The sequence below is a fragment of the Hippocampus bargibanti genome, unplaced genomic scaffold, assembly GCF_051943395.1.
Source record: "Hippocampus bargibanti isolate YZ-2025 unplaced genomic scaffold, ASM5194339v1 Contig00133, whole genome shotgun sequence".
Lineage (NCBI taxonomy): Eukaryota > Metazoa > Chordata > Actinopteri > Syngnathiformes > Syngnathidae > Hippocampus > Hippocampus bargibanti.
Window position 1 is genome coordinate 42,857 of NW_028297038.1, and position 24,841 is coordinate 67,697.

The 24,841-nt window shown below is 41.4% G+C and overlaps 1 protein-coding gene across 6 annotated transcripts; it reads left to right on the forward strand.

Annotated features, from left to right (window-relative positions):
* Positions 1-22: 22 nt before the first annotated feature.
* LOC148881224 (uncharacterized) lies at positions 23-23,585 on the forward strand. Of its 6 annotated transcripts, XM_088989409.1 has the most exons (6): positions 23-165; positions 579-719; positions 1,288-1,404; positions 12,745-12,769; positions 16,488-16,583; positions 22,613-23,585. In XM_088989409.1, the coding sequence occupies exons 3-6, from the start codon at positions 1,358-1,360 to the stop codon at positions 22,781-22,783; spliced, it is 339 nt and encodes a 112-aa protein (XP_088845535.1). In that variant the 5' UTR covers positions 23-165; positions 579-719; positions 1,288-1,357; the 3' UTR covers positions 22,784-23,585. The 6 variants fall into 6 exon arrangements, 1 of the variants encoding a protein (XP_088845535.1); XR_016114092.1 differs by lacking the exon at positions 16,488-16,583 and having other exon boundaries at positions 22,610-23,099; XR_016114089.1 differs by lacking the exon at positions 16,488-16,583 and having other exon boundaries at positions 22,613-23,096.
* Positions 23,586-24,841: the final 1,256 nt, after the last annotated feature.

Here is a 24,841-nt window from a genome sequence, read left to right on the forward strand (position 1 = left end):
GGACAAACTGATCACAAGATTTATCTGGGGAGGTAAGCGAACAAGGATTAGACTGACGACACGACAGTTACCAAAGGAAAAGGGTGGTAGTCCATTTTCCACTGGCACCCTGAAGGTCAACAGTACCAATGGCGGCCATTGTTAACCCGGGCCTCGACCGATCCGGTATGGGATTCATAGGTTTGATTCGCATATTTGTTTTGGCAATTATTTTTTTTTTTACGTCGGATGCCCTTCCTGACACAACCCTCTGTATTTATCCGGGCTTGGGACCGGCACAATAAGACACTGGCTTGTGCCCCCTTGTGGCTACGTTGTTTTTGTTAGATTCTGAATAAATTCAATATTTGTTATGATACAATGAAAAACATTGATGTTGTTGAATATACTCAGTTCACATGTAAAGGTACTCAAACGAGAAAAGATAAGAAAACATTTATTTGACTCACAATGGAAACTTTCTTAAACTACAGCAAGAAAAATTATGAAAGAAGTAGAAAACCAAAAAGTATAGTTTCGTCGAGGTAGTGGAAATACTCAAGGATAAGTTTAAAGTGCAAAATCTTGCCTCTTTGCAGGTACCTTGTACTTGAGCATGTGTCTGGTGGAGAGCTCTTTGACTACCTTGTGAAGAAAGTCCGACTCACGCCTCAAGAAGCGCGGAAATTCTTCCGACAGATCATTTCAGCTTTGGACTTCTGCCACAGCCACTCCATATGGTGTGTCACCTTTCATATCTAACCCAGGGATGGGCAACTTAAATGCTCCAGGGGGCCATAGTTTTTCATCAGTACAACAGGGGCCGACATAAGACCACACCCCCCCTAACCAGATGATTGACAAAAATGCTGGTAGGATGATAAAGAAAATATGTCCTTATGTGCTTTGAATATATTTCATTTTTGATCATGCATTACAGCTTCCTAGATGCTTTTTGTGATTTATCATTTGTTTAGAAATGGGATACGCTGGACATATATTTTCTCATCAAATATATTGTTGTTTATAAAATTATTATTGGGATATTCTTTGCAATTTCCATAAAATCTGTCTCAAATTGGCAAGAATAGAAAGATGTGGGTCACGGGGACACAGCAATTGATTAACATTGCCTTACACAGAATGTCAATCATAAATTCATTACAGTTCCTAAATGTTTTCAATCTGCATTATTGAAGTTACCAAACTGCTCTGCGAACAAGGGTAAACATGACAGCTATATCAAGAGCAATTTTAATGGGTTTGACTTTTGTAACCCTTTTTTGTCTTTTGCATCCTCTCATCCAGCCACCGAGACTTAAAGCCAGAGAATTTGTTATTAGATGAGAAGAACAATATTCGGATAGCAGACTTTGGCATGGCGTCTCTGCAGGTCGGGGAGAGTCTGCTGGAGACAAGCTGTGGGTGAGTGTTTAAAATACCTAAAGAAAGGCACATCCTTTTTTTTAATATTTCCAAGGTTTTGATCAAGTTTGAATTACATTTTTATTTACGGTTAGATGCTAAACAAAGTGCATTGCACATACCATACTGTTGAGTATAAAGGGATAAAGATAATATTTATAAAGGTAAGATGCTGGCAAGGACAGTCTTCATGTTTACCTTCAAAACAAACATATTTTTCATGATTTTTTTTTTGTTGAACTATTGACTTCGTTGAAAATTTCCATCTGTTTTCTGAATCCGCTTTATCCTTAAAAGCTATTATTGGAAGAGTCCACAATCCTTTAAATATCCTTTAAATATACAAATAATTAAATGAGAGTGGGTACTGGACTTGTTTGCATATCTGCCTCACACTGCAGAGGTGCAGGCTTCAGTTCCGGTTACCCAGCCTGCCTGAGTTCTTTACAGGTCTTCTGGTTTACGCTCATATTTAAAAAAAAACATGCTTAACAGGTTAATAATAATAATAATAATAATAATAATAATAATAATAATAATAATAATAATAATAATAATAATCTCATCTCATCTCATCTCATTTTCCGTACCGCTTATTCCTCATTAGGGTCGCGGGGGTTGCTGGAGCCTATCTCAGCTGTCTTCGGGCACGAGGCGGGGGACACCCTGAATTGGTTGCCAGCCAATCGCAGGGCACACAAAGACATACAACAGTCACTCTCACACTCACACCTAGGGACAATTTGGAGTGGTCAATCTGCCTGCCATGCATGTTTTTAGAGTGTGGGAGGAAACCGGAGGACCCGGAGAAAACCCACGCGGGTCCGGGGAGAACATGCAAACTCCACACAGGGAGGCCGGACCGGGACGCGAACCGGCGTCCTCTGCACTGTGAAGCCAGTGTGCTAACCACTCGACTACCGGGCCGCCAATAATAATAATAATAATAATAATAATAATAATAATAATAATAATAATAATAATAATAATAATAATAATAATAATAATAATAATAATAATAATAATAATAATAATAATACATTTCATTTCAAGCGCCTTTCAAAACTCTCAAGGTCACTTTACAGTCACTGGATAAGTTTTTCTCTGGGTGAGCAGCGGCAGTTCACTCAAAGCTAACTCATAGATATCGAATAGTTAGCTAACAATATCGTTAAAAGATAGTGAGCTAGATAGCCAGCGAGCTAGATATCTAATAGACAGCCAGCTAGGTAGATAGCTATTAGATAGATTAGAAAATTGCCAGGATGAGCGCAAATAAACAAGTGAGCTGTCTTCCACCATCACAAAAAATGAAAAGCCACCAAAATGGTCAATCACAAAGATGGTGGTGTGACTTCAAACAGCTCGACATGAGCGCAAATAAACAAGTGAGCTGTCTTCCACCATCACAAAAAATGAAAAGCCACCAAAATGGTCAATCACAAAGATGGTGGACTTCTCGACATCATCGTGTTTCACTTTTTTTTTTGGGTCAACTCAAACAGCTCTGCTTCCACTTTTCCATCAAGCTGTCAAGTCCAAATTTGGAAGAAGACGATGAGGAAGAGAACGGCAAGCTTCACACTGGAACATTCTAAATTGTTGCGAGCTTGTGATTGTGAGCAGAAATGTTTGTTTGTATATGGAGGCCCTACAAATGGCTGGCAAATGCCGAAAGGCAGCTCATATTGGCTCCAGAATACCTGTGACCCTCGTGAGGATAAACAGATTTGAAAAGGAATGGATCTTCTTCTTCTTTTCCTTTCGGTTTTTCCCTTCAAGGGGTCGCCACAGCGAATCAGTAACCTCCATCTACAGAGGTATGATACACATGTTTGTTTTGGCCAAGCTTTTACGTCGGATGCCCTACCTGACACAACCCTCTGTATTTATCCGGGCTTGGGACCGGCACAAGAAGACTTATGTCCCTTTGTGGCTACAGAACAAGCAACTGGCTCAGTAAAAGGCTCCCAAACACAAAATGGTCATCAGCACAACAACAATCAAAAAAAGCAAAACTATACTCACCATTTGATAACAATGCTCTGATTATTATTATTATTATTATTATTATTATTATTATTATTATTATTATTATTATTATTATTCTTGAGGTCAACAATTTATGTGCAAAGACATTTTTAGCCCTCATCGCCAATTGGCCCTGATTTTTTTCAATGGTCATCATGCCGACTAGCGTTTGAAATCCATTCGCATCCATGATATATGTTTAAAACGTGATGCACAAAGATGGACGGAAGCATCCAGACATTTTTGACGCTGTTAGGTGTACTTGTTGTGCTCTCCACTATGGTAAGGGGGATACAGTATTGTGGGATTCAGAAAAAAAAACCACAAGACAAGCGGTGATGTACGTCTTGACTAAACCGTGGTTTACTTCGAATGCCCATGGGCAATACAAACGTTATGCGCACAACTTCCTGTCCAACAATGTAAATCGGTCCGACACGAAACACTAAACGAAGCAGGCGTTCCTTGTTTAAATAAACATTTTAGATGTTTACCATTTGCGATCTGCTTTACCTGTCACCAAAATATTAAATAAGGTACTTTTTAACCTGTCACATACTTTCCGAGATGAAGTGAATCCATGTCAGTGATGTACTTTGAAATTGTGTGTGATCAATCGCTAAGAATCATGAAACACTGGACGTGATGTTATTCTGTCCATTTGTGCCAATGGATGGTCCTCACATGAGATTAGCCTTGATGTTGAGAGTGGTGTGGGAGCTGTGCCTCAGGAATGGGAGGTTGTGAATTTGGGACATCGTAGATGACACACATCGTCTGTAGTGTGCCATCGTCAGTAGTGAGAGAGATATAGAGAGAGATGTAAAGATAGATAGAGAGAGAAAGAAAGATAGAGAGAGAGATAGAGAGAGATAGAGAGAGAGATCTAGAGATAGAGATCTAGGGATAGAGATCTAGAGATAGAGATAGAGGTTGAGGTAGAGATAGAGAGAGGTAGAGAGATAGAGAGGGTAGAGGTAGAGGTAGAGATAGAGGTAGAGAGATAGAGAGATCGAGAGGTAGGTAGAGAGGTAGGTAGAGATAGAGAGAGATAGAGATAGAGATAGAGAGAGAGAGATAGAAATAGATATAGAGATAAATAGAGATAGAGAGATAGAGAGAGATAGAGATTTAGACGTAAAGGTAGAGATAGAGAGAGGTCGAGAGATAGAGAGGGTAGAGGTAGAGATAGAGATAGAGAGAGATAGGGAGATATATTTAGAGATAGAGAAAGAGAGAGATAGAGAGAGAGAGATAGAGATAAAGAGAGATAGAGAGAGATAGATAGATAGAGATAGATAGAGGGATAGATAGAGAGAGAGAGAAAGAGAGAGAGAGAGAGCTAGAGAGATAGAGATAGAGAGATATAGATATATAGAGAGAGATAGAAATAGAGAGAGAGAGAGAGAGAGAGAGAGATATAGAGAGAGAGAGAGAGAGAGAGAGAGAGAGAGAGATATAGAGAGATAGAGATAGTAAAGATAGAGAGAGAGAGAGAGAGAGAGAGAGAGAGAGAGAGAGAGAGAGAGAGAGAGAGAGATAGAAAGAGATAGAGAGAAGAGAATCATGAACCAATGGACGTGATGTTGGAGCTGTGCCTCAGGGATGGGAGGTTTTGAATTTGGGACACATCGTCAGTAGTGTGCCAAAGAATCATTGGGTGTTTCGGCCTTTTAATCACTAGACACCCTCATTGATGGTGGCCAGCGACAGGTTGATCACGCCTACGCTTGTGTCCCATGCCCAATCAGATGTTCAGAAGCTGGTAGAGGGGGGGGGGGGGGTCTTAGGTTGCTGACCTATGAGCCCAACAAGGGTCCTTCCTCTTCATCCAGAGCCAGTGGCTGCTTCTTTCTGCCGCTTCAGAGAGTGACCTAACTGTGTGCCGCAGAGCCTGTCCATGGATACCCAGGTCTTTTAGCAGCCTGATGGTGGAGGAAGCCACAAACCCTCTGCATCCAACTTCAATTGGATATACCTTGGTTTTCCATCCCCGCTGTTGCGCATCCACTGCGAGTTCTGTGTAGCGCAGCTTCTTGCGCTCATAGGCCTCTTCAACAGAGTTTTCCCACGGGACTGTGAGTTCTGCGATGTAGACAGCCTTGAGTACGAGGACCAGAGCACCAAGTCTGGTCTGAGGGTGGTGGCTGCAATCTCCGCTGGGAAAACCAATTGCTGGCCAATGTCAACCCGCATCTCCCAATCGCGAGCCCCGGATAGCTGTCCAACTTCTGGTTTGTCAGTAGGATGGTTGGGCTTTTCCTGTCCCTCTCGGATGAAGGTCAATGGTGCTGTGCTGGACATGGTGGCTCGCATTGGCAAGGAGTTGATGGTATTCCTCTTGCTCTCAAGGACAACTGCCAAACTTTTTAGGACCTGGTTGTGCCTCCAGGTGTAGCGGCCTTGTGTGAGGCTGGTCTTACAACCGGTCAGGATGTGTTTGAGAGTTCCTGGCGTTCGACAGAGGTCACAGGTTGGATCTTCGCCATACCATTGGTGGAGTTTTTTTGGAGATGGGAGCACGTCATTGATAGCTCTGATGATGAAGCTGATGTTGCTTGCCTCCATTTCCCAGAGATCCTTCCAGCTGAGCCTTCTCTTCTCCAGGCCTTCCCACCTCATCCATTGTCCCTGCTTGGCAAGAGAGACAGCCCGTGCAGTTCTTTCAGCTTCCTCTTGGCGGCGCACCTCTGCTATCACCATTTTCCTTCTTTCCGATATTGAAGCCTTACGCCAAGAAGGTTTGTTTGTAAGGCCAAACCCCCCTCTTCCGAGCTGAACGTGTCCCACAATGTCGCTGTGCCTTAGGGCTGCTGTGGCCTGCTGCACTGCAATGGATGGCGTCCATTTCCGTCCCGTTGATAGGGGGGGTGCAGCTTGACTGATGTTCCGGTCTCTGGAGTCTGTGAGAGTCATCTGAAGTCTCACTTTAGCGCACTTGTACTCTTCGGTGAGGCTTGTGATTGGAATCTCAAGGACCCCTTTGCCATAAAGGCCGATGTTAGACAGACAGCGTGGAACACCAAGCCAGCGTTTCACATATCTAGTGATGGTTCGCTCCATCTTCTCCACAGTTGAGAGTGGGGCCTCATAGACTGTGAGTGGCCACATTACCCGAGGGAGAAGTCCAAACTGCAGACACCAGAGCTTGAGCTTTCCTGTCAGCTCAGTCTTGTTGATGTTTTCCAGACTATTGGTGATGTCCTGCTTGAGTTGCTGCACTTGATCTTTGTCTCTGAGGCTTGCATTGTACCACCTGCCCAGGCTTTTGACCGGTTCCTCAGACACCGTTGGTATTGGGTCATCACCAATGCAGAACTTCACATTTTTTAGCTGTCCCTTGACGATTGAGATGCTGCGTGACTTGCTCGGCTTGATTTTCATCCGGGCCCATTTAATGTTTTCCTGCAGTTTTCCAAGTAGCCGCCTGGTGCAAGCTGCGGTAGTGGTCAAGGTGGTCATGTCATCCATGTATACCCGGATAGGTGGGAGGTGGATCCCATTCCTTGTTCGCTCACCTCCCACCACCCACCTTGAGGCCCTGATGATGACCTCCATGGCCATTGTGAAGGCCAGGGGTGAAATTGTACAACCTGCCATGATGCCGACTTCTACACGCTGCCATGATGTTGTGAAGTCAGGTGTTGTGAAGCAGAGTTGCAGGTCTTCGAAGTAGGATTTTACTTTCTTTTGGCTGCATTTGTGTGTACTTATATACACCGATAGAAATGATTCAAAAGTCCTGCATTAATTCAGATCGACGGTATTCAATAGCGATGTGTGATGATAATATTGGACATGTGTATTTCTTTTGCTTTGATGTCTGCTTTTGGTTCTGACCGGTTGAGGTTTTATCGCCGCTGTTTCCTGTTGGAAAACACTTCAATCAATGATCCAGTATGGATAACAAAATTAATATTGAAATAAATAAATGGTTGAAATAATTGAATGTACAAATAAATATACCAATAAAATGTCATATAAATGTTGAAATTAAAAAAAGACGATCTCAATAAATATAGAAAGAATAAACTGAATACTAAATATTAAAGTACAGTGATACCTCAGTTTATGAACCAATTGGCTTACGAACTTTTTGGTTTACGAACGTTAAATTTATGAAAATTTAACCTTGGCATACAATTTTTTTGTCCGGGATACACACGGAGCGCCACAATGAGTGATGTGTCGTCCGCGAACGAGCCCGTTCTCCTAAATGTATGAAAATTTAACCTTGGCATACATTTTTTTTTTCGGGATACACACGGAGCGCCACAATGAGTGATGTGTCGTCCGCGAACGAGCCCGTTCTCCTAACAAGAAAATGGCAGCCAACTGTTTTTGTCCTCTATTACCCACCCCCAGTCTTCAGTTAAAGCCATGTGATTGGTCAAGAACGCAGCAGTGAGGGGGTGGAGGTTACAGACAGAGAGAGACAGGGAGAGAGTGAGGCAGTTAAACATTAAAGAGACAGGCAGACGACAAAGAGAGAATGAGAAAATGGATAGAAAACAGTGAAATTTGGACTTGTTTCAACTTTGATAGTTCAAAGGCAGAGTGCAGACTGCAAGGTTAAAATATCCCATCAATCAGGCTCCACAAATAACCCTCATAAGCCATTTGTACACTTGATGCAAAAAGCAATCAACCTAGCTAAACAGGACACTATTGATGAGGAACAACGTAAAATTATCACAGAGAAAGTACCTCCAAGGGATCATTCCTCAAGATGGTGAAAGGGGAAGGCTACGTTCCACATCAAGTATTTAATGCTGATGAAACCACTCCATTCCATCAAGCCATGAACGACCACCACAAAGGTAAATAAAATGACTTTATATAAAGTACAGTTTATTTCTTCAATTATAATACCATATCACATTTATTATACATAAAATAAGCTATGTATTGTGTAATTTTAAGGCTTAGAAAATTAGGAAGTAGAAAATTATGTTTTATGGCACCTGGGAACGGATTATTCTCATTTTAATGGTTTCCTATGGGAAATTAATTTTTGAGATAAACACTTTTCGCCTTATACACTCTGTCTGGGAACAAATTAAGTTTGTACGCCTAGGTACATTCATTTATTTTTATGATGTTGTTTTTTTGTCCTAATCAACTTCTGCAATGTTGGTGATCTCGTTCCTACCTATTTCGTGATGATACAAAGCCCCATGATGTAAGGACCACTACTCAAGTCCTGGAAGATACAAACTGTTCATATGAACTAACATGATATTGTTGACTGGCTGAGTGTAAAAATAAACATTACATTTCTTTGCCATGGGAAACATCTTGGTTGATTTGACTGTTTGTTTCATTCGACGTGATAAACAAGCTACCAACCAGTCGAATTGGTCGCATTTTTCTTGAACTTTCCTTTGTGTTTCTAAAGACGAAGGTAATTGTGTCGCTGCCATCATGGCGCATGAATGATGATTGATGAGCCTCTCCTCGAAGAAGCTCTGTAAGACAAAGTCGTGATATAAACTCCTCTGGGTTTCAGTGATGAGCTTGTAGAATTTGTATCATTTGCATATGCTTCATTTTTCCAAGCTTGAGGCTTTCAATCACTTTTATCAAGGTTTATATTTACTCTTGAAATACAATCCATAGCAGTCGCCATTATATATTTTTTTAGTTAGCTTGCCGCTATACTCTTTTGGCAAATTCCAGACTTGATTTCGAATTACGATTGCTACTTCTTTGAATTGGATGGTTTGTAATTGAGATTTAGTTGATGGACTCTTCTGACAACAGAGGCTTTGCACAAGTAAAACGGCTCCTGATTTTTTTCCCTTGTATGACAATGAGGAAATTGTCAAATGCTATTCATCGAGATGTTGCTCCGAGCAGGAAGACTGAAAACATGAACAGGTGAAAGGAGATTGCATTTTTATTAATTTTGCAAATAAGGGAAAGAGTGTGCATTCACACGACGCAGTGTTTGTGTAGCACATAAATTTGACGATATATATATATATATATATATATATATATATATATATATATATATATATATATATATATATATATATATATATATATATATATATATATATATACTCTCAAGGTCACTTTACAGTCACAGGATAAGTTTTTCTCAAATAGATAGAAAGCAAGCTAGCTAGATGATAGATAATAATAATAATAATAATAATAATAATAATAATAATAATAATAATAATAATAATAATAATAATAATAATAATAATAATAATCTACAAGCGCCCCTTAAAACCCGCAAGGACACAGCTAATAGATATCCCGATAGCTAATAGCTAGCTAGCAAGATAGCAAATAGGTAGCTAGGCAGGTGATTTCCTGAGGCTCCCCCCAACCCTAGAGCCGGGACCCACCAGAGCAGATAAAAGGGAAACCCGCTGCCTGCATTTATCTCATTCACTGTCATTCGCCAAAGTGCATTTCACATTCTCAAATACAGTGACTGGAAGATAAAGCATCTTAAAGGACTGTAGTTCTGTTTGTGATGTAATGTAAGGAAAGAGATGCCGATTTCACAGTAAGATCAGAGCATTGTCATCAAATGGTGAGTATAGTTTTTGCTTTTTTGAATGTTGCTGTGCTGATTACCATTTTGTGTTTGGGAGCCTTTTACTGAACGATTTGCTTGTTCTGTAGCCACAAAGGGACATATGTCTTCTTGTGCCGGTCCCAGGCCCGGATAAATACAAAGGGTTGTGTCAGGAAGGGCATCCGACATACAAGCTTGGCCAAAACAAACCTCTAAAGATGGAGGACACTGATTTGCGGTGGCGACCCCCTTGAAGGGAAAAGCCGAAAGGAAAAGAAGAAGACTGTCATTCACGAATTTATTCAGGAATTGAAAATATGACATAGAGTGCCATTCCCAAATCTGTCAGGGTTTTGTTTTTCTTGTTTGGGTGCCGATAAAACGCTGACCATAGCCTCTGGCAATGGCCTCTGGCAATGTTTTTTTCCCTTCCACAAGGGGGGAAGCATTTCCCTTTTTTCCACGTTAGTGCTTTGTTCCAGTTTCAGCTGTTGTTAAAGCGCTATATAAACCAATACTGTATGTACAAGTATGTATTGCATTTCAAGCTCATATAACTCCAGACCCATATAATTTAGGAATTAACTCTTTTTTTCTGATGAGAGTCTAAGAATAAAGTCTAAGATTTATTACGCTGCATTGAATGTTTATGTAGTCCCAAAACTCAATATTATTTGCGTCCTGGAATTCGAGTGACAATGGCAAAAACCCTGGCACTGTAGTGGACACATTTTTGCACGTCTGGCAGTGAACGAGTTATTGTATCTTGAGTTGAGACTGACAGTGTCTCAATAAAAGTCTTTGCACAAATGTCAAAATAATGACTCAATGATGACTCAATAATGACTCAATGAATGCAGACGATGGCGTCAAAGTTCCATTGGAAAGGGGCTGATTTGTCTGCTGGGAATTTGTGTCAGGGAAAATCAAATAGTTGTCTTGGTGCAACACACAACAATTCACCATCTCGTTATTTATTTGTTTTCCTTCTAATTTCGCCATCAACACGGATCAAACAAACAATGTAACGCAAAATGCATTGTCTCTTTCTCGGTCAAGGGCGTTCCCTCCATGACGTGACGTCAGGAATCGTCACCAACTCAAAAACAAGACTTCCTGAATATTCAGCGCAAGTCTTAAAATGTAAAATATAGCTATATGCGTTGGAATCTTTGTAAAATACGTTCAGTAGAAGTCATTTGAAGCGATTTTACAAATTAAGGACACAACTTGTCCGCAGGCGTCGGTTTTCCTTTAATTTTTTTAAAATTTTACCTTGGCTATGTACTATTTTTCAGGATACACACGGAGCGCCACGATGAGTGATGTGTCGTTCGCGAACGAGCCCGTTCTCCAAAAAGAAAATGGCTGATGACTTTTTTTGTCCTCTATTCCCCGCCCCCAGTCTTCGGTTAAATATTTAATTATAAGACCATAGCACATTTCTCATACATAAAATGAGGTATGTTTTGTGTAATTTTAAGGCTTAGAAAGTTATAAAGTAGAACATTGTGTTTTATGGGGACCTGGGAAAGGATTATTCTCATTTTAATGGTTTCCTATGGGAAATTCATTTGTGGGATACACACTTTTTGCCTGACACACTCTGTCTGGGAACCAATTAAGTTCGTAACCCAAGGTATCACTGGAGTATATTGTATTTATTTTTATGTAAGGAACGTTCAATATCTTTGTCTTGCAATGTAAGTCAAACCAGCAGTCATATTTTATTATGTTATTGATTATCATGAAGTAATATCATATTTATTTATTTTTTTTTTAATCTGGCTCCCAATGTTACACAAGTAACATCCGAGTTACGACCGGGTTCCGTTCCGACAAAACCGTCGTAAGTCAAACGGCCGTAAATCGAAAAGCATTCAAAATGGCTGACGCGAGGATCACATGATCATAACAAATGACGACACGCTGGCATCTCCTATCCAACAGGATAGTATACGATGTCAATCTGTTGTTTTTTTTCTATTTGTTCGTTTTCTATTGAATACTATTATATACCAAAATGTTGACAGTTTATTTATAAATATGTCATGCTGGAGAAAAGTGTCGTATGCATTTGTTACGAAACAGTTATTTTGTATCGGCATTTTGTGCAATGCTGCTCCATCAAATAAACATCCTACTTGCTCGATATTGTCACGTTCGGATTGACAGCTGGGGCGGGGCCATGCCTCCCCGCTTCCTTCAGGACAGCGGTTACGAAAACTGGACGCTGTCAACTTGTATTTGTACTTTGTATTACCCTGGACTTTGTCTTCTGTGCTCGGTCCGAGACCACCCCTCACATCCCGTAATCCTTTTGGGATTATTCAATTTCTGCACCACCGTGTGCGAATTGCTTCTCATTCCCATTGCCCCCCCACTCGTCGTTTTTGGTATTCTTTATTTTTTATTATTTCCCTGGTCCTCTTTTTGGGACTAGTGCTTTGTGTTGTAGCAGAATAAATCATCGTGCACAGACCTATGTCTCTGTCGCGTTGCTGGCTGTAGCGGTGGCAGCCGTAGAATTTTAAAAAAAGGCTGGCGGTCGTTGTCGTAACTCGTAACTCGTCGTAAATCGGTTGTTACCTGTATAATATCAAGAAAGGGTTTGTTCAACCCCTCTCAGCTAGAAGATCGTGTGATCTTTAGTCATTTCTTCTTCGGTATGTTGGCTGTTGGCAGCGTTGCCTTTGAGTGGGTATGATGTGTGATATCGGGGGCCCCTTTGAGTCCTCTTCAGCATCATTCCCTCTGTGCCTCTTTTACAGATCACCGCATTACGCCTGCCCAGAGGTTATCAGTGCTCTCTCCTTTACCTTCTTTCTGTGTGTTGTCTTTTATGCAACATTAGTAGCGCCAACCTCCTGCAGCTACTCTTACGTCACTGTTGCATTCTTTTGGCATTCACTTTATTACATTTTTTTTCTAGCCTCAAAATATTTTCCCTGAGGAAATATACTTAATGCTACTCTTATTTTATTTATATATCAATCATAACATTTTTGGCTCACTTTGTTTTCATGTTTTAAACTGACCACCTTTTTGAAACCGGGAGTTACCCATTTGATACACCCTTCTAAAATAACAAATGTAATTTTCATGATTGTACGTTATTTCTTAAATTATTTGCAATCATATTTTCAAAAAGATTATCTCTACAGTATGACAGGAAAATTGCGATGTTCCATCCCTGTTAAGTTACTTTTACAAGCGGATCACGTGCCACGTCTTTGTAGCCCACCTGATGCCATGAGCACCTTGTTGGTGACACCTCCTAATAATAATAATAATAATAATAATAATAATAATAATAATAATAATAATAATAATAATAATAATAATACATTTCATTTATAAGAGCCTTTCAAATCTGTTAAGATCACTTCACAGTCACAGGATAAGTTTTTATGTGGGTGAGCAGCGGCAGCCAATTCACTCAACCCAGAATAACTCAAAAACATAGAATGCTAGCTAGACAGCTAATAGCTAGCGAGACAGATAATAGCTAGCTAGCTAGCTAGATAGCTAATATATTTCCGGACTCAAAAAGCTAGCCAGCTCTATAGCTAATAGATGGCTAGTTAACTCAAAAAGATAGAAAGCTAGCTAGTTAGCTAATAGATAGATAGACAGCTAATATATCGCTAGCTAGCTAGATAGCTAATATGTTTCCTGACTCAAATAGGTAGCCAGCTATATAGCTAATAGATAGCTAGTTAACTCAAAAAGATAGAAAGCTAGCTAGCTAATAGATAGCTAGACAGCGAATATATAGCTAGCCAGCTAGATAGCTAATGTTTCCTGGCTCAAATATAGGTAATAGATAAAGACCAGCAAACACAAAAAAAGCAGGAAGGAGGTTTGCTACGTGTCTTCCTGCCGCCGCCGAGCGCCGTCTTGCCGTAGATAGAGTCCGTCTCCGGGCTCAATCCCCCAGGACCGTGTCGCACTTGGACATGGCGTCTCACTGGTAAACGTCCTCGTCGCCGTCTTCCATAGCGTCCACGCCGAAGGTGCAATTTTGCTGACAACTAAACCTTAATACTACTATACATGTAACTAATGAACCATATAAAATATTAAATCATTTTAAATAAGAACATTAAAAGGTATTTCATGAACCAGGTGTTGACTCTAGAGGGCACTCTTAGAAGAAAATGTTGATAAAAATGTCTTCCGGTTCTCACAGTTCGCAAGGTGGTGATGGTGGTTGTGGATCCCAAAAAAAGCAGGCAGGAGGGAGCAGGATGTTGTATTTGACAACTTGTATTAAAATAAAGTCAGCAGGAACAAAATCTAAAACATCAACGTCACATCCGAACAGAAAAGTACAAAGTATCAATGAAAATCATGAATAAAAAATCTGCCAAGATGAAACATACCTGACAGGGTGCAGCAAAAACATACAATGCAATGACCCGACACAGAATGGTTGTGCCGGGAGTCCTTTTAACTGCCACTGATTGGAACGACCAGCACCCGTTGGTCGTCAACCAGATCGTGACAGTACCCCCCCCCCCCCCCTCTAAAGGACTGCTTCCAGAAGTCCCAACAGTCTCCCAAATGGCCCAACTCGCCAGGGAATAAGGTGGAGACGGCAACCATTTCCTGTCCAATAAAAAAAAGGCGGTGGGCTCATGGGAACGGGACTCGGCCTGACATGGACATGGACATGGACGTGGTACGGCTCGTCGTGTGACACTTCTGATTGGCTGCCGTGCTGAGTATGCAAATTTCAACTGCAGGTAGCCTATGTCTGTGTGCTTGGCGACGGTACACGTGTACTGTTTGCGCGTGAAGGCGAGAGCGTCCGTGAAGAGTTAGTAGAGCGCGCGGTCAAGACAATCCATCCATGATTTTGCGGAATTTAACACAAGGAGATATGATTGAGCTTGAATATTTCATTGTGTAATAATATGTTTTGAATGTTGAAAGTGATTCCATTTTTCGATAAATGTTGATTTCTTTGACTTTGCACCTTCGATTGAAACTTATTAAAAACAGACGCAATCTTGATCAATCACATTGCATATGTTATTTTAATCTATTTCCATTTCCTCCTCCCAGTATCTGCGAAATAGTATGTAAACGCCATATGTTGCATATTCCTTGAGACAAATTTATTAACAGATCAGGGATATTTTTCACATTTGAAAGACAGTGAATAAATTGGGTTGTAGTGTTCTTACTGTGCTATGAGGCTTGTACACACTACATTTAAAGGACAACCGACACCATTTTCTTTGTTTCCTACTGACATCAGAAAAACGTTTTATAGCATCTGAAATACCTAAAACACGCAGGCTGACATTTTTAGTCAAATGAAAGACACCAATAAAAATTACTTCAAAATGAATCCGGAAATGGCCAGTTTCAGAAGGTCCCACCCCCTTGTTCGTGATGTCACGCCAAGACGTCTTGCCTTGCTCGACAATCAAAACAATGGCTTCAGATTCGGAGAAGATGCTTTCTTCTTACTCATCCAGTTATGAATATGATTCAAATAGTTATGAAGAGGAAAACATCAATGTTTGCAATTGATTAAAGGAGTCCTCCCATATCAATTCGAGCCGTCAATGACAGCAATGTAGCACCCAGAAAATGCAGAAGATGGCGCCCAAGCTCCGTTGGAAATGGGCTGATTTGTCAGCTGGGAATTTGTGTCAGCGAATATCAAATAGTTGTCTTGGTGCAACACACAACGATTCACTATTGCGTTATTTATGTGTTTTCCTTCTATTTTCACCATCAACACGGTTCAACACGAAGTTTTCAGACCAAACAAAGTACCGCAAAATGCATTGTGTGGCGCTTTCTCGGTCAGGGGAATTCCAGGCGTGACGTCATGTCAGGAATCGTCACCAACTCAAAAACAAGACTTCCTGAAGATTCAGCGCGAGTCTTAAAACATAAACTATAGTTATATGCTGTGGAATCTTTGTAAAATACGCTCAGTTGAAGTTATTTGAAGTGATTTTACAAATTATGGACATAACAGTTATGTCCATAATTTGTAAAATGTCCAGACAAGTTATGTCATAACTTGTCCGGAGGCGTCGGTTTGCCTTTAATGCTTTAGGTTTAGTATTTCCCGCCCAAACACTCCCTCCAAATGCTCCTGGCCCGACCCCTCTGTCAAATTTTAGAACCCATTGCGGCCCGCGAGTCAAAACATTTGCCCAACCCTGTGCTAGACATTGAATTAAAATGTAAAAAATAGGGTCTGGCGGTCGTGGTCACACATCCCCCTCTTCACCAAGAGTGAAATTAATGACAGGACATGCAATGCTTTGTTAATTTTAGTTGTCCACTTTTAATCACCAGGGAGCTTTGCCTTTTGATGATGACAACTTGAGGAATCTTTTGGAAAAAGTGAAACTTGGAGTTTTCCACATGCCTCACTTCATCCACATGCCTCACTTCATGCCTCACTTCATCCCTCCACTTGAATACACATAGTATTATCTCATACCTGCATGCACTTTGCTCTTTGCCTTCCCTCACTCTTTAGCGACAATCAGGAAAAGATGATATATCCTACTCCTGGACCGCAAAGAAAGATATCCAAGCCACGAGGATCAGAACCTTCCTCCCCGGAATGAGATTGGTATGTCGCATTCCAAACGGAAACACAAACACAATGTTTATGGCGCATAGAAGACCTGTTTCAATTCCGAATGATCTTGGAATTTCTTCCTGTCATCTGTATAAATCTATGCCTGAGATGTTTACATTTTACCATTTAATGGTAAGGTCTATAAAAGGACCTACATGGGTTTAATCTGGGTTCTCCGTTTCCTCCCACATTCCAACAACATGCATGGTAGGCTTATTCTTCTTTTCCTTTCGACTTTTCCCGTCAAGGGGTCGCCACAGCGGATGAGTGACCTCCATCTTCAGAGGTTTGATTCACATGTTTGTTTTGGCCAAGCTTTTACGTCGGATGCCCTTACTGACACAACCCTCTGTATTTAGCTTGGGACTGGCACAAGAAGACGTATGTCCCTTTTTGGCTACAGAACCAGCAAATCACTCAGTAAAAGGCTCCCAAACACAAAATGGTCATCGGCACAGCAACATTCAAAAAAGCAAAACTATACTCACAATTTGATGATAACACTCATAATCCCCAAAGTGTAGTTTCTTACCAACATTCCAAAAACGTCATCTTTGTTCCTTAAATTGTCCACATGCGTCAATAATGAATGTGATAAACAGTTTGCTTGCTCTGTGACTGGCTTCATTCAGCAACCAATCTGTCATGTAATATAAAGTCAGCTCTGTGGGACTCCAGTCGAACCTGACTGAAGACAAGCACCATTGGACATGGCTGGACAGGATGACTTTGATTCATTGATGCAAATAGTCATTTTCTCTTTTCTGGAGAATGTATACCTTAAAGAACAACCGACACCACTTTTTTGTTTCCGAACAAACATCAGAAAAAATGTTTTATATCATCCAAAATACCCAAAACACGCAGTATGATATTTTCAGTCAAATGCAAAACTAATGGGTTTATTTTGAACGTTCGTCCCTGGTTCATTGATTCTTGGGGCGTTGATGGCAGTGAATGGTTAAATCAGCAGGAAGACAGTGTGGGACAGAATAAGTTAGTTTAATCTTGATGACAGCAGAGACATTGCGGTGTCAGCTAAGGAGGAAGCATGAGAGAGAGAGAGAGAGAGAGAGAGAGAGAGAGAGAGAGAGAGAGAGAGAGAGAGAGAGAGAGAGAGAGAGAGAGAGAGAGAGAGAGAGAGAGAGAGAGAGAGAGAGAGAGATTGAATGGGTGAGCATTTATATGGCGCACAAGGTGTGACGCGATAGGATGTGACGTAATTGTCACGTTTTGCAAGGTGTTGATGGCGGGTGCGGATCCCAAAAAGCAGGCAGGAGTGAGCAGGAGGTTGTTTGACAAATTGTATTAAAATAAAGGTCAGCAGGAACAAAATGTTAACATTTCTACACTGCTGTCATAACATTTCTACACGGCTGTCATCGAATCCATCCTGTGTTCTTCCATCACCGTTTGGTTCGGGGCCGCCACAAAAATGGACAAAATCCGACTTCAACGGAGAGTTAGGAAGGCGGAAAAAATCATTGGCACCGCCCTACCCACTCTCGAGGACTTGCACACTGCAAGAATCCAAACTAGGGCGCGGAAAATCCTACTGGACCCTCCGCACCCTGCCCACCACCTTTTCCAGCTACTCCCCTCAGGCAGGCGCTACCGATCCATGCGCACCAAATCCAGCAGACATTTAAACAGCTTCTTCCCCCAAGCCATTAACTCTTTGAACTCTTTGAAGTCTTTGAACAGTAGCCAAAATTGAACTGTATAGTGCCACTTAGCAGTTTTTTTTACGACGATACTAGTGCAGCGTGTTCTACCGGAAACAAATTCCTTGTGTGTTCTACATATACTTGGCAATAAAGATGATTCTGATTCTGATGTAAAACATCAAAATCATCTGAACGGAAAAAATACAAAGTATCAAAAGAAAATCAAGTGTAAAAGTCCACCAAGGTTAAACAAACACATGCACTGCATACACAATGCATACAAAGCATGCAACAAAAAATGAACCGATACCGGATGGTCGTGCCGGGTGTCCTTTTAAGTGTCAGTGATTAAAACAACCAGCACCTGCGAGTCTGCAGGCAGGGCTGACGTCGCTACCCGTTGGTCGCCAATCTGATCGGGACGACCAGCACCTGTGCAGGTGCAGGCGGGGCCGACAGCGCCCCCCGTTGGTCGCCAACCAGATCATGACAGTACCCCCCCTTCAAGGGGCTGCTTCCAGAAGTCCCAACAGTCTCCCAAAAGGTCCACTCGCCAGGGAACAATGGTGGAGACGGCAACCGCTGACTCTCCAGCATACGACAGGCGGCGGCCTGATGGGAACGGGACTCGGCCTGGGGTGGACGAAGACGCGGCACGGATCGTCGTGGGCGCGAGTGCGATCCCTCTCGCACGGTCACGCGACGGCGCATGGCTCAACGTGGACGTCGAACGGCCAGGCGCAGAATGGCACCCGTACGGCCGTATGGGACCAGGTCTCGGCCGGACGCCGACGTGGGCGTGAACTGCCCGGCACCGGGGAAACGAGACCAGTCCTGAGCCGCTCCGGGATCCAGCGGTGAGTGGGGCCTCGCACTGACGTTGACGCGGACGTTGCACGGCTCGTCGTGGATGAGACTCAATTCGTCATGCATGACGACAGCGTGGCTGGACATGGGCGTGCATTGCCAAACACCCAGTGTCACCCTGGACGGCCACCTGGAAGGAGGTCTCAGCCGGACGTTTACGTGGACGTTACGGCTCGTCGAGTGACGCAATTCAAACTCGACGAGGCTTGGGCTAACGTGGACGTAGCATTGCCAGGCACAGGGTGGAAATGAGACGGGTCCGATGTACCTGTGGGATCCGATGGTTGGTCGGTTCATTCTGTCACGTTTTGCAAGGTGGTGATGGCGGGTGCGGATCCCAAAAAGCAGGCAGGAGTGAGCAGGAGGTTGTTTGACAAATTGTATTAAAATAAAGGTCAGCAGGAACAAAATGTAAAACATCAAAATCATCTGAACGGAAAAAATACAAAGTATCAAAAGAAAATCAAGTGTAAAAGTCCACCAAGGTTAAACAAACACATGCACTGCATACACAATGCATACAAAGCATGCAACAAAAAAATGAACCGACACTGGATGGTCGTGCCGGGTGTCCTTTTAAGTGTCAGTGATTAAAACGACCAGCACCTGCGAGGCTGCAGGCAGGGCTGACGTTGCTACCCGTTGGTCGCCAATCTGATCGGGACAACCTTATAATAAGCACTATTTTCATAATACACACCCACCACGGCTGGCGGAGTGATCTTCGGCGGAAGCACAAGACCGAACAGCACCAGAGGTTAAGTTACCAACAGTCCTTATGGAAGGTGACTCTCCTTCCATAAGCCATCAACGACCATCAAAAAGGTAAATAAAACATTATTTTACAGCAGTTTATTTCTTTAATTACAGTCCTCATGTAATGTGCCTCTTTCCAAACAGCAATTCCGTTTGACCTTCGACCTCCAACGCCATTCCATTAAGCCATCAATGACCTTCACAAATGCAAATAAAGTGACTTTATGATACAATGCAGTGTATTTCTTTCATTATACAACACAATAGCACATTTATTATACATAGAATAAGGTATGTTTCAACATTTAGCTTGTAGTCGACGTGCACATTCCACCATGATGTCCCTGATCCACTGGTGAAGAGACGCTTTGATCCTCTCCTCTTTCATCTGGAACTGCTTTATGTAACAAAGAGGGTACAGAAAGTGCTTAAGAATGAATGTCTCTCAGTGTCTTTGTGTTGTCATGTTATTTGTTATTTAGGTTTTTTTTGTTCTTTTGACTTCAAGACGGCGCCGCGAGAGTGGCTGCCTTTCCAGCAGCTCCTGTGTTTTGCTTTTCTACTTTCATTTCTTTCATAACTTTGCTGCTGTGAAATGTAAATTTCTCCACTGCGAGACTAATAAAGGCAAATCCAATCCAATCCAATCCAATGTTGTGTGTAGTTTTAAGGCTTATTTAGTTGAAAAGTATATTTTATGGAAACATGGGAACGGATTATTCCCATTTTAATGGTTTCCGATGGGATTTTTTTTTTTTGTGATACACACTTTTCGCCTTATACACTCTGTCTGGGAACCAATTAAGTTCGTAAGTTGAGGTCTTACTGTATTGGAAGTCACACAGCAGTGATCTGTTGTCCAATCAGCTACGGACAAGTGTTGGGAGAACATTTAGACTGAAAGTTGATAGTTGTTACATTCTGCTTTCACAACTATTCAACTAATAAGCTTCATAAATCCATGTAGACTAAACTAAACATGCAATAACATAATATGTACTAAGCTAAACATGGAATAACATAATATGTTTACTAATCTAAGCATGAAATAACATAGTATGTTTACTAATGTGCATAAGCACTCTACCACTTTCCTCCATCGGGATCACGTACACGCTCCTACGCTGCTTCCACTCTTATCTTTCTGGCCAATCTCAGTTCATTCAAATTACCTCCTTCACTTCACAGTCCTCTCCTGTTTCTTCTGGTGTGCCCCAAAGCTCTGTCCTGGGGCCGCTCCTCTTTATCACCTACCCTCTTCCCCTTGGCAATATTCTCCGCAAATTTGGTAAACAATTTAATTGCTTTGCGGATGCCACCCAGCTGTGTCTCTCCAGCAAACGCGGCGCCTCTCTTCCATCTTCTTCCCTTTCACTCTGCCTCTCTGAAATTAAATCCTGGTTTACCCATAACTTCCTCAAACTTAACAGTGAAAAAAACTGAAATTCTCCTCGTTGGTACCAAATCCACCTTGAGCAAAGCTAACAGTTTCTCTCTCACTATTGACAATTTCACCGTTTCTCCCTCCCATCAGGTGAAAAGCCTAGGTGTCATTCTTGACAGCGCACTATCTTTCCACTCCCATCTAAATAACTGAACCCGGTCCACCGATGCAATATCAATCGTCTTCGCCCGTCTCTCACTCCTCACACCACTGCTATCCTCGTTCATAGTCTTGTCACCTCCCGGATTGCATATTGCAATTCACTTCTCTTTGGTGTCCCTCAGGAACTTCTCCACAAACTTCAACTTATCCAGAATTCTTCAGCCCGGATCATCACCAGAACCTCATCCTTTCACCACATCACCCCCGTCCTCCAAGAGCTCCACTGGCTCCCGGTCAAATATAGAATCAACTTTAAAATTCTTCTTTATACATTTAAAGCGATCCATAACCTTGCCCCCCCCCCATACTTATCTGACCTGCTTCAAATTTCTATTCCCTCTCGTTCCCTCAGATCCTCTTCCCCCCTCCACCTTTGTGCCCCCCCCCCCCCCCCCTGCCTGTCTCAGAACGACGGCTGACAGAGCCTTCAGCTGCGCTGCCCCCAAACTTTGGAACTCACTTCCTCCTAACATTCGTAACATTGATTCTCTTCCACCTTCAAGTCCCATCTCAAAACCCACCTATTTAAAATTGCATTTTCTGTTTAGCTCTCTCTCTTGTTTCTAATTATAATTGTATTTTATTTATTGCATTCTATTTGTGATTGTATTTTATTTATTATAGTACTTATGCTTGTCTGTGACTGTAAAGTGTCCTTAAGAGCTTTGAAAGGCGTTTAAAATGTATTATTATTATTATTATTATTATTATTATTATTATTATTATTATTATTATTATTATTATTATTGTTGTTGTTGTTTTTGTTGTTGTTATTAATAATACTATTATTATTATTATTATTAATAATAATAATAATAATACTAATATTATTAATATTATTAATAAATAATAGGATCTTGAAAATAACTCTAAAATGTATAGAGAGCCAGTGAAGGGATGCCAGATGAAGGGCTATGTGCTCCCGCTTACGAATATCAGTCAAGAGGCAAGCGGCAGCATTCATGACCAACTGGAGACGCTTTATGGAGGATTGGCTTTCTCTAAAGTAAAGTGCATTACTGTCATCAGGCCGGGGTGTGACAAAACAATGAATTACAAAGTACTCATGGGAAAGGTGAGGGTTTACTTCAATGAATTACTGAAATCGGACTTGTGCTCAGCAGACCCTCCCAGGAAGCGTGCGGACTCACCAATTCTTAGCCGTCATGGGAAGCGGCGACCAGAGAGGAAGTCAATGGAGGTGCTTAGCGTCACAGAGGGAGGATCACCCGTCCCGGTACGGCGAGCCATTGACATGGCAAGGCATGGTCAAAGGTAGGATACTAAACTTTTGACCTGAGATTCTTTCTTTTCACCTTCACAGAAAGTTCTGAACTTTGTCATTATTTAAGATAATTGAGTCTCCAGCACAATAAGAGTACTTTTATTAGTGCAACGTTTAGCTTTTACTCAATCTCAAGAAATACTGGATATTATTTCCATTCTTTGATACTTAAAAAGTATTCCTGAATTCCATCCAAAATATTGTGATAAAAGACAGAATGACGCTTTCCGGTACCTACCAATCCTAGTTAATTCAATAGCTGGGCACTTGTCTTTGTATTTTCAACTTTCCTCAGCTTCACCAAGTCAGCATGGTTGTAAGATGTTATTGTTGATAATCTTAGTACGTTATTTTTAAGATTATCTTTATCATTATTATTAATATTATTGTTTGATTGTAGCATTGCATGCTTGTTCTGTCGGATTTTTTTTACAACAGCCTTTCTGTTTGTCAGTTTTTCTTTTTTTTTCATCCACCCTCATTTTTAGCAAATCTGTTTTCAGTAAAACCTTGGATATCACAAACTCTAACTCCAGCAAGGAAGAAAGGCATTCATCCATATTTACTTCTCATTTGATTGGTGTTTTCGTGTGGCGTCCCCTTAACCTCTTCTCGTCTGAATTTCATGACTATTTTTCTGTAGTGAAAGGCTCATCAACATACTTAGCATTCTTATTAGTACAGTATTGAGTTTTTTCTGAATATGAATCTCGGTGGAATTGTATCAGTTATAGCAAGGAAGAGAGACGACACTGCTTAGAATATCTTGTTTTCTATTCTTTCACCCCCACCCCATCCCCATCCCTTTTCAATTGCTGCTGTGGACTGCAAATTTCCCCATTGTGGGACAAATAAAGGTTTTCTGATTCTGATTATATTTATTTATTTATTTATTTATTTATTTATTTATTTATCTTTACGGAGAGACTGAACCCTCACTCGTAATGTTGGGCTGCTAACGCATGTTTTTAATTAATTGGATGAATGGTTGCTTTAAAATGGATTAAGATTTGACAGGTAGGATTATAATTAAGGGTATGCGATTGCCTCGCAGTTCAGAGTTTCAGAGTTTAAATCTCAGCTCTACCTTTCTTGTGTCGGTACTCCGACTTCCCTCAACATTGCAGACTCATGCATGCTTACGTACCGTAATTGATGTGCTGTGAATGGATTTTTTTGTCAATACATTTCCCACAATTAGCTGGACAACATGTTGTCAAGAAGAATTTTTACCACACAGAAATAACAAAGTTCTGTTTTTTTGTTTGTTATTTTACACATCCAGTCCGTATGTGACTGATTTTCCTCGATTATCTTGCATTTTCCTGTGCTTCCCTCCTCAAAACCAACTTGTGAAAATTTTGAAAAGATTCTATTTTCTTACGAGATGAAGTAATTGCATGCATGTGCGTTGCATAAAATACATTTTCCGTTACAGATACTTATGTAAAACGAGTACCCCATTCAGCCTTAGTGTTTACCATTCTTTGCTGTTATGTCAGTGTATTATTATAATGATCATGATTATGATTATGATTATGATTATGATGATGATGATGATGATGATGATGATGATGATCAGAATCAGAATCAGAATCAGAATCAGAATCAGAATCATCTTTATTGCCAAGTATGTAGGACACACAAGGAATTTGTTTCCGGTAGAACACGCTGCACTAGTATCGTTGTCAAAAAAACTGCTAAGTGGCACTATACAGTTCCATTTTGGCTACTGTTGAAAGAGTTCAAAGAGTTAATGGCTTGGGGGAAGGAGCTGTTTAAATGTCTGCTGGATTTGGTGCGCATGGATCGGTAGCGCCTGCCTGAGGGGAGTAGCTGGAAAAGGTGGTGGGCAGGGTGCGGAGGGTCCAGTAGGATTTTCCGCGCCCTAGTTTGGATTCTTGCAGTGTGCAAGTCCTCGAGAGTGGGTAGGGCGGTGCCAATGATTTTTTCCGCCGTCCTAACTGTCCGTTGAAGTCGGATTTTGTCCATTTTTGTGGCGGCCCCGAACCAAACGGTGATGGAAGAACACAGGATGGATTCGATGATGACTGTCTTCCTGCTGATT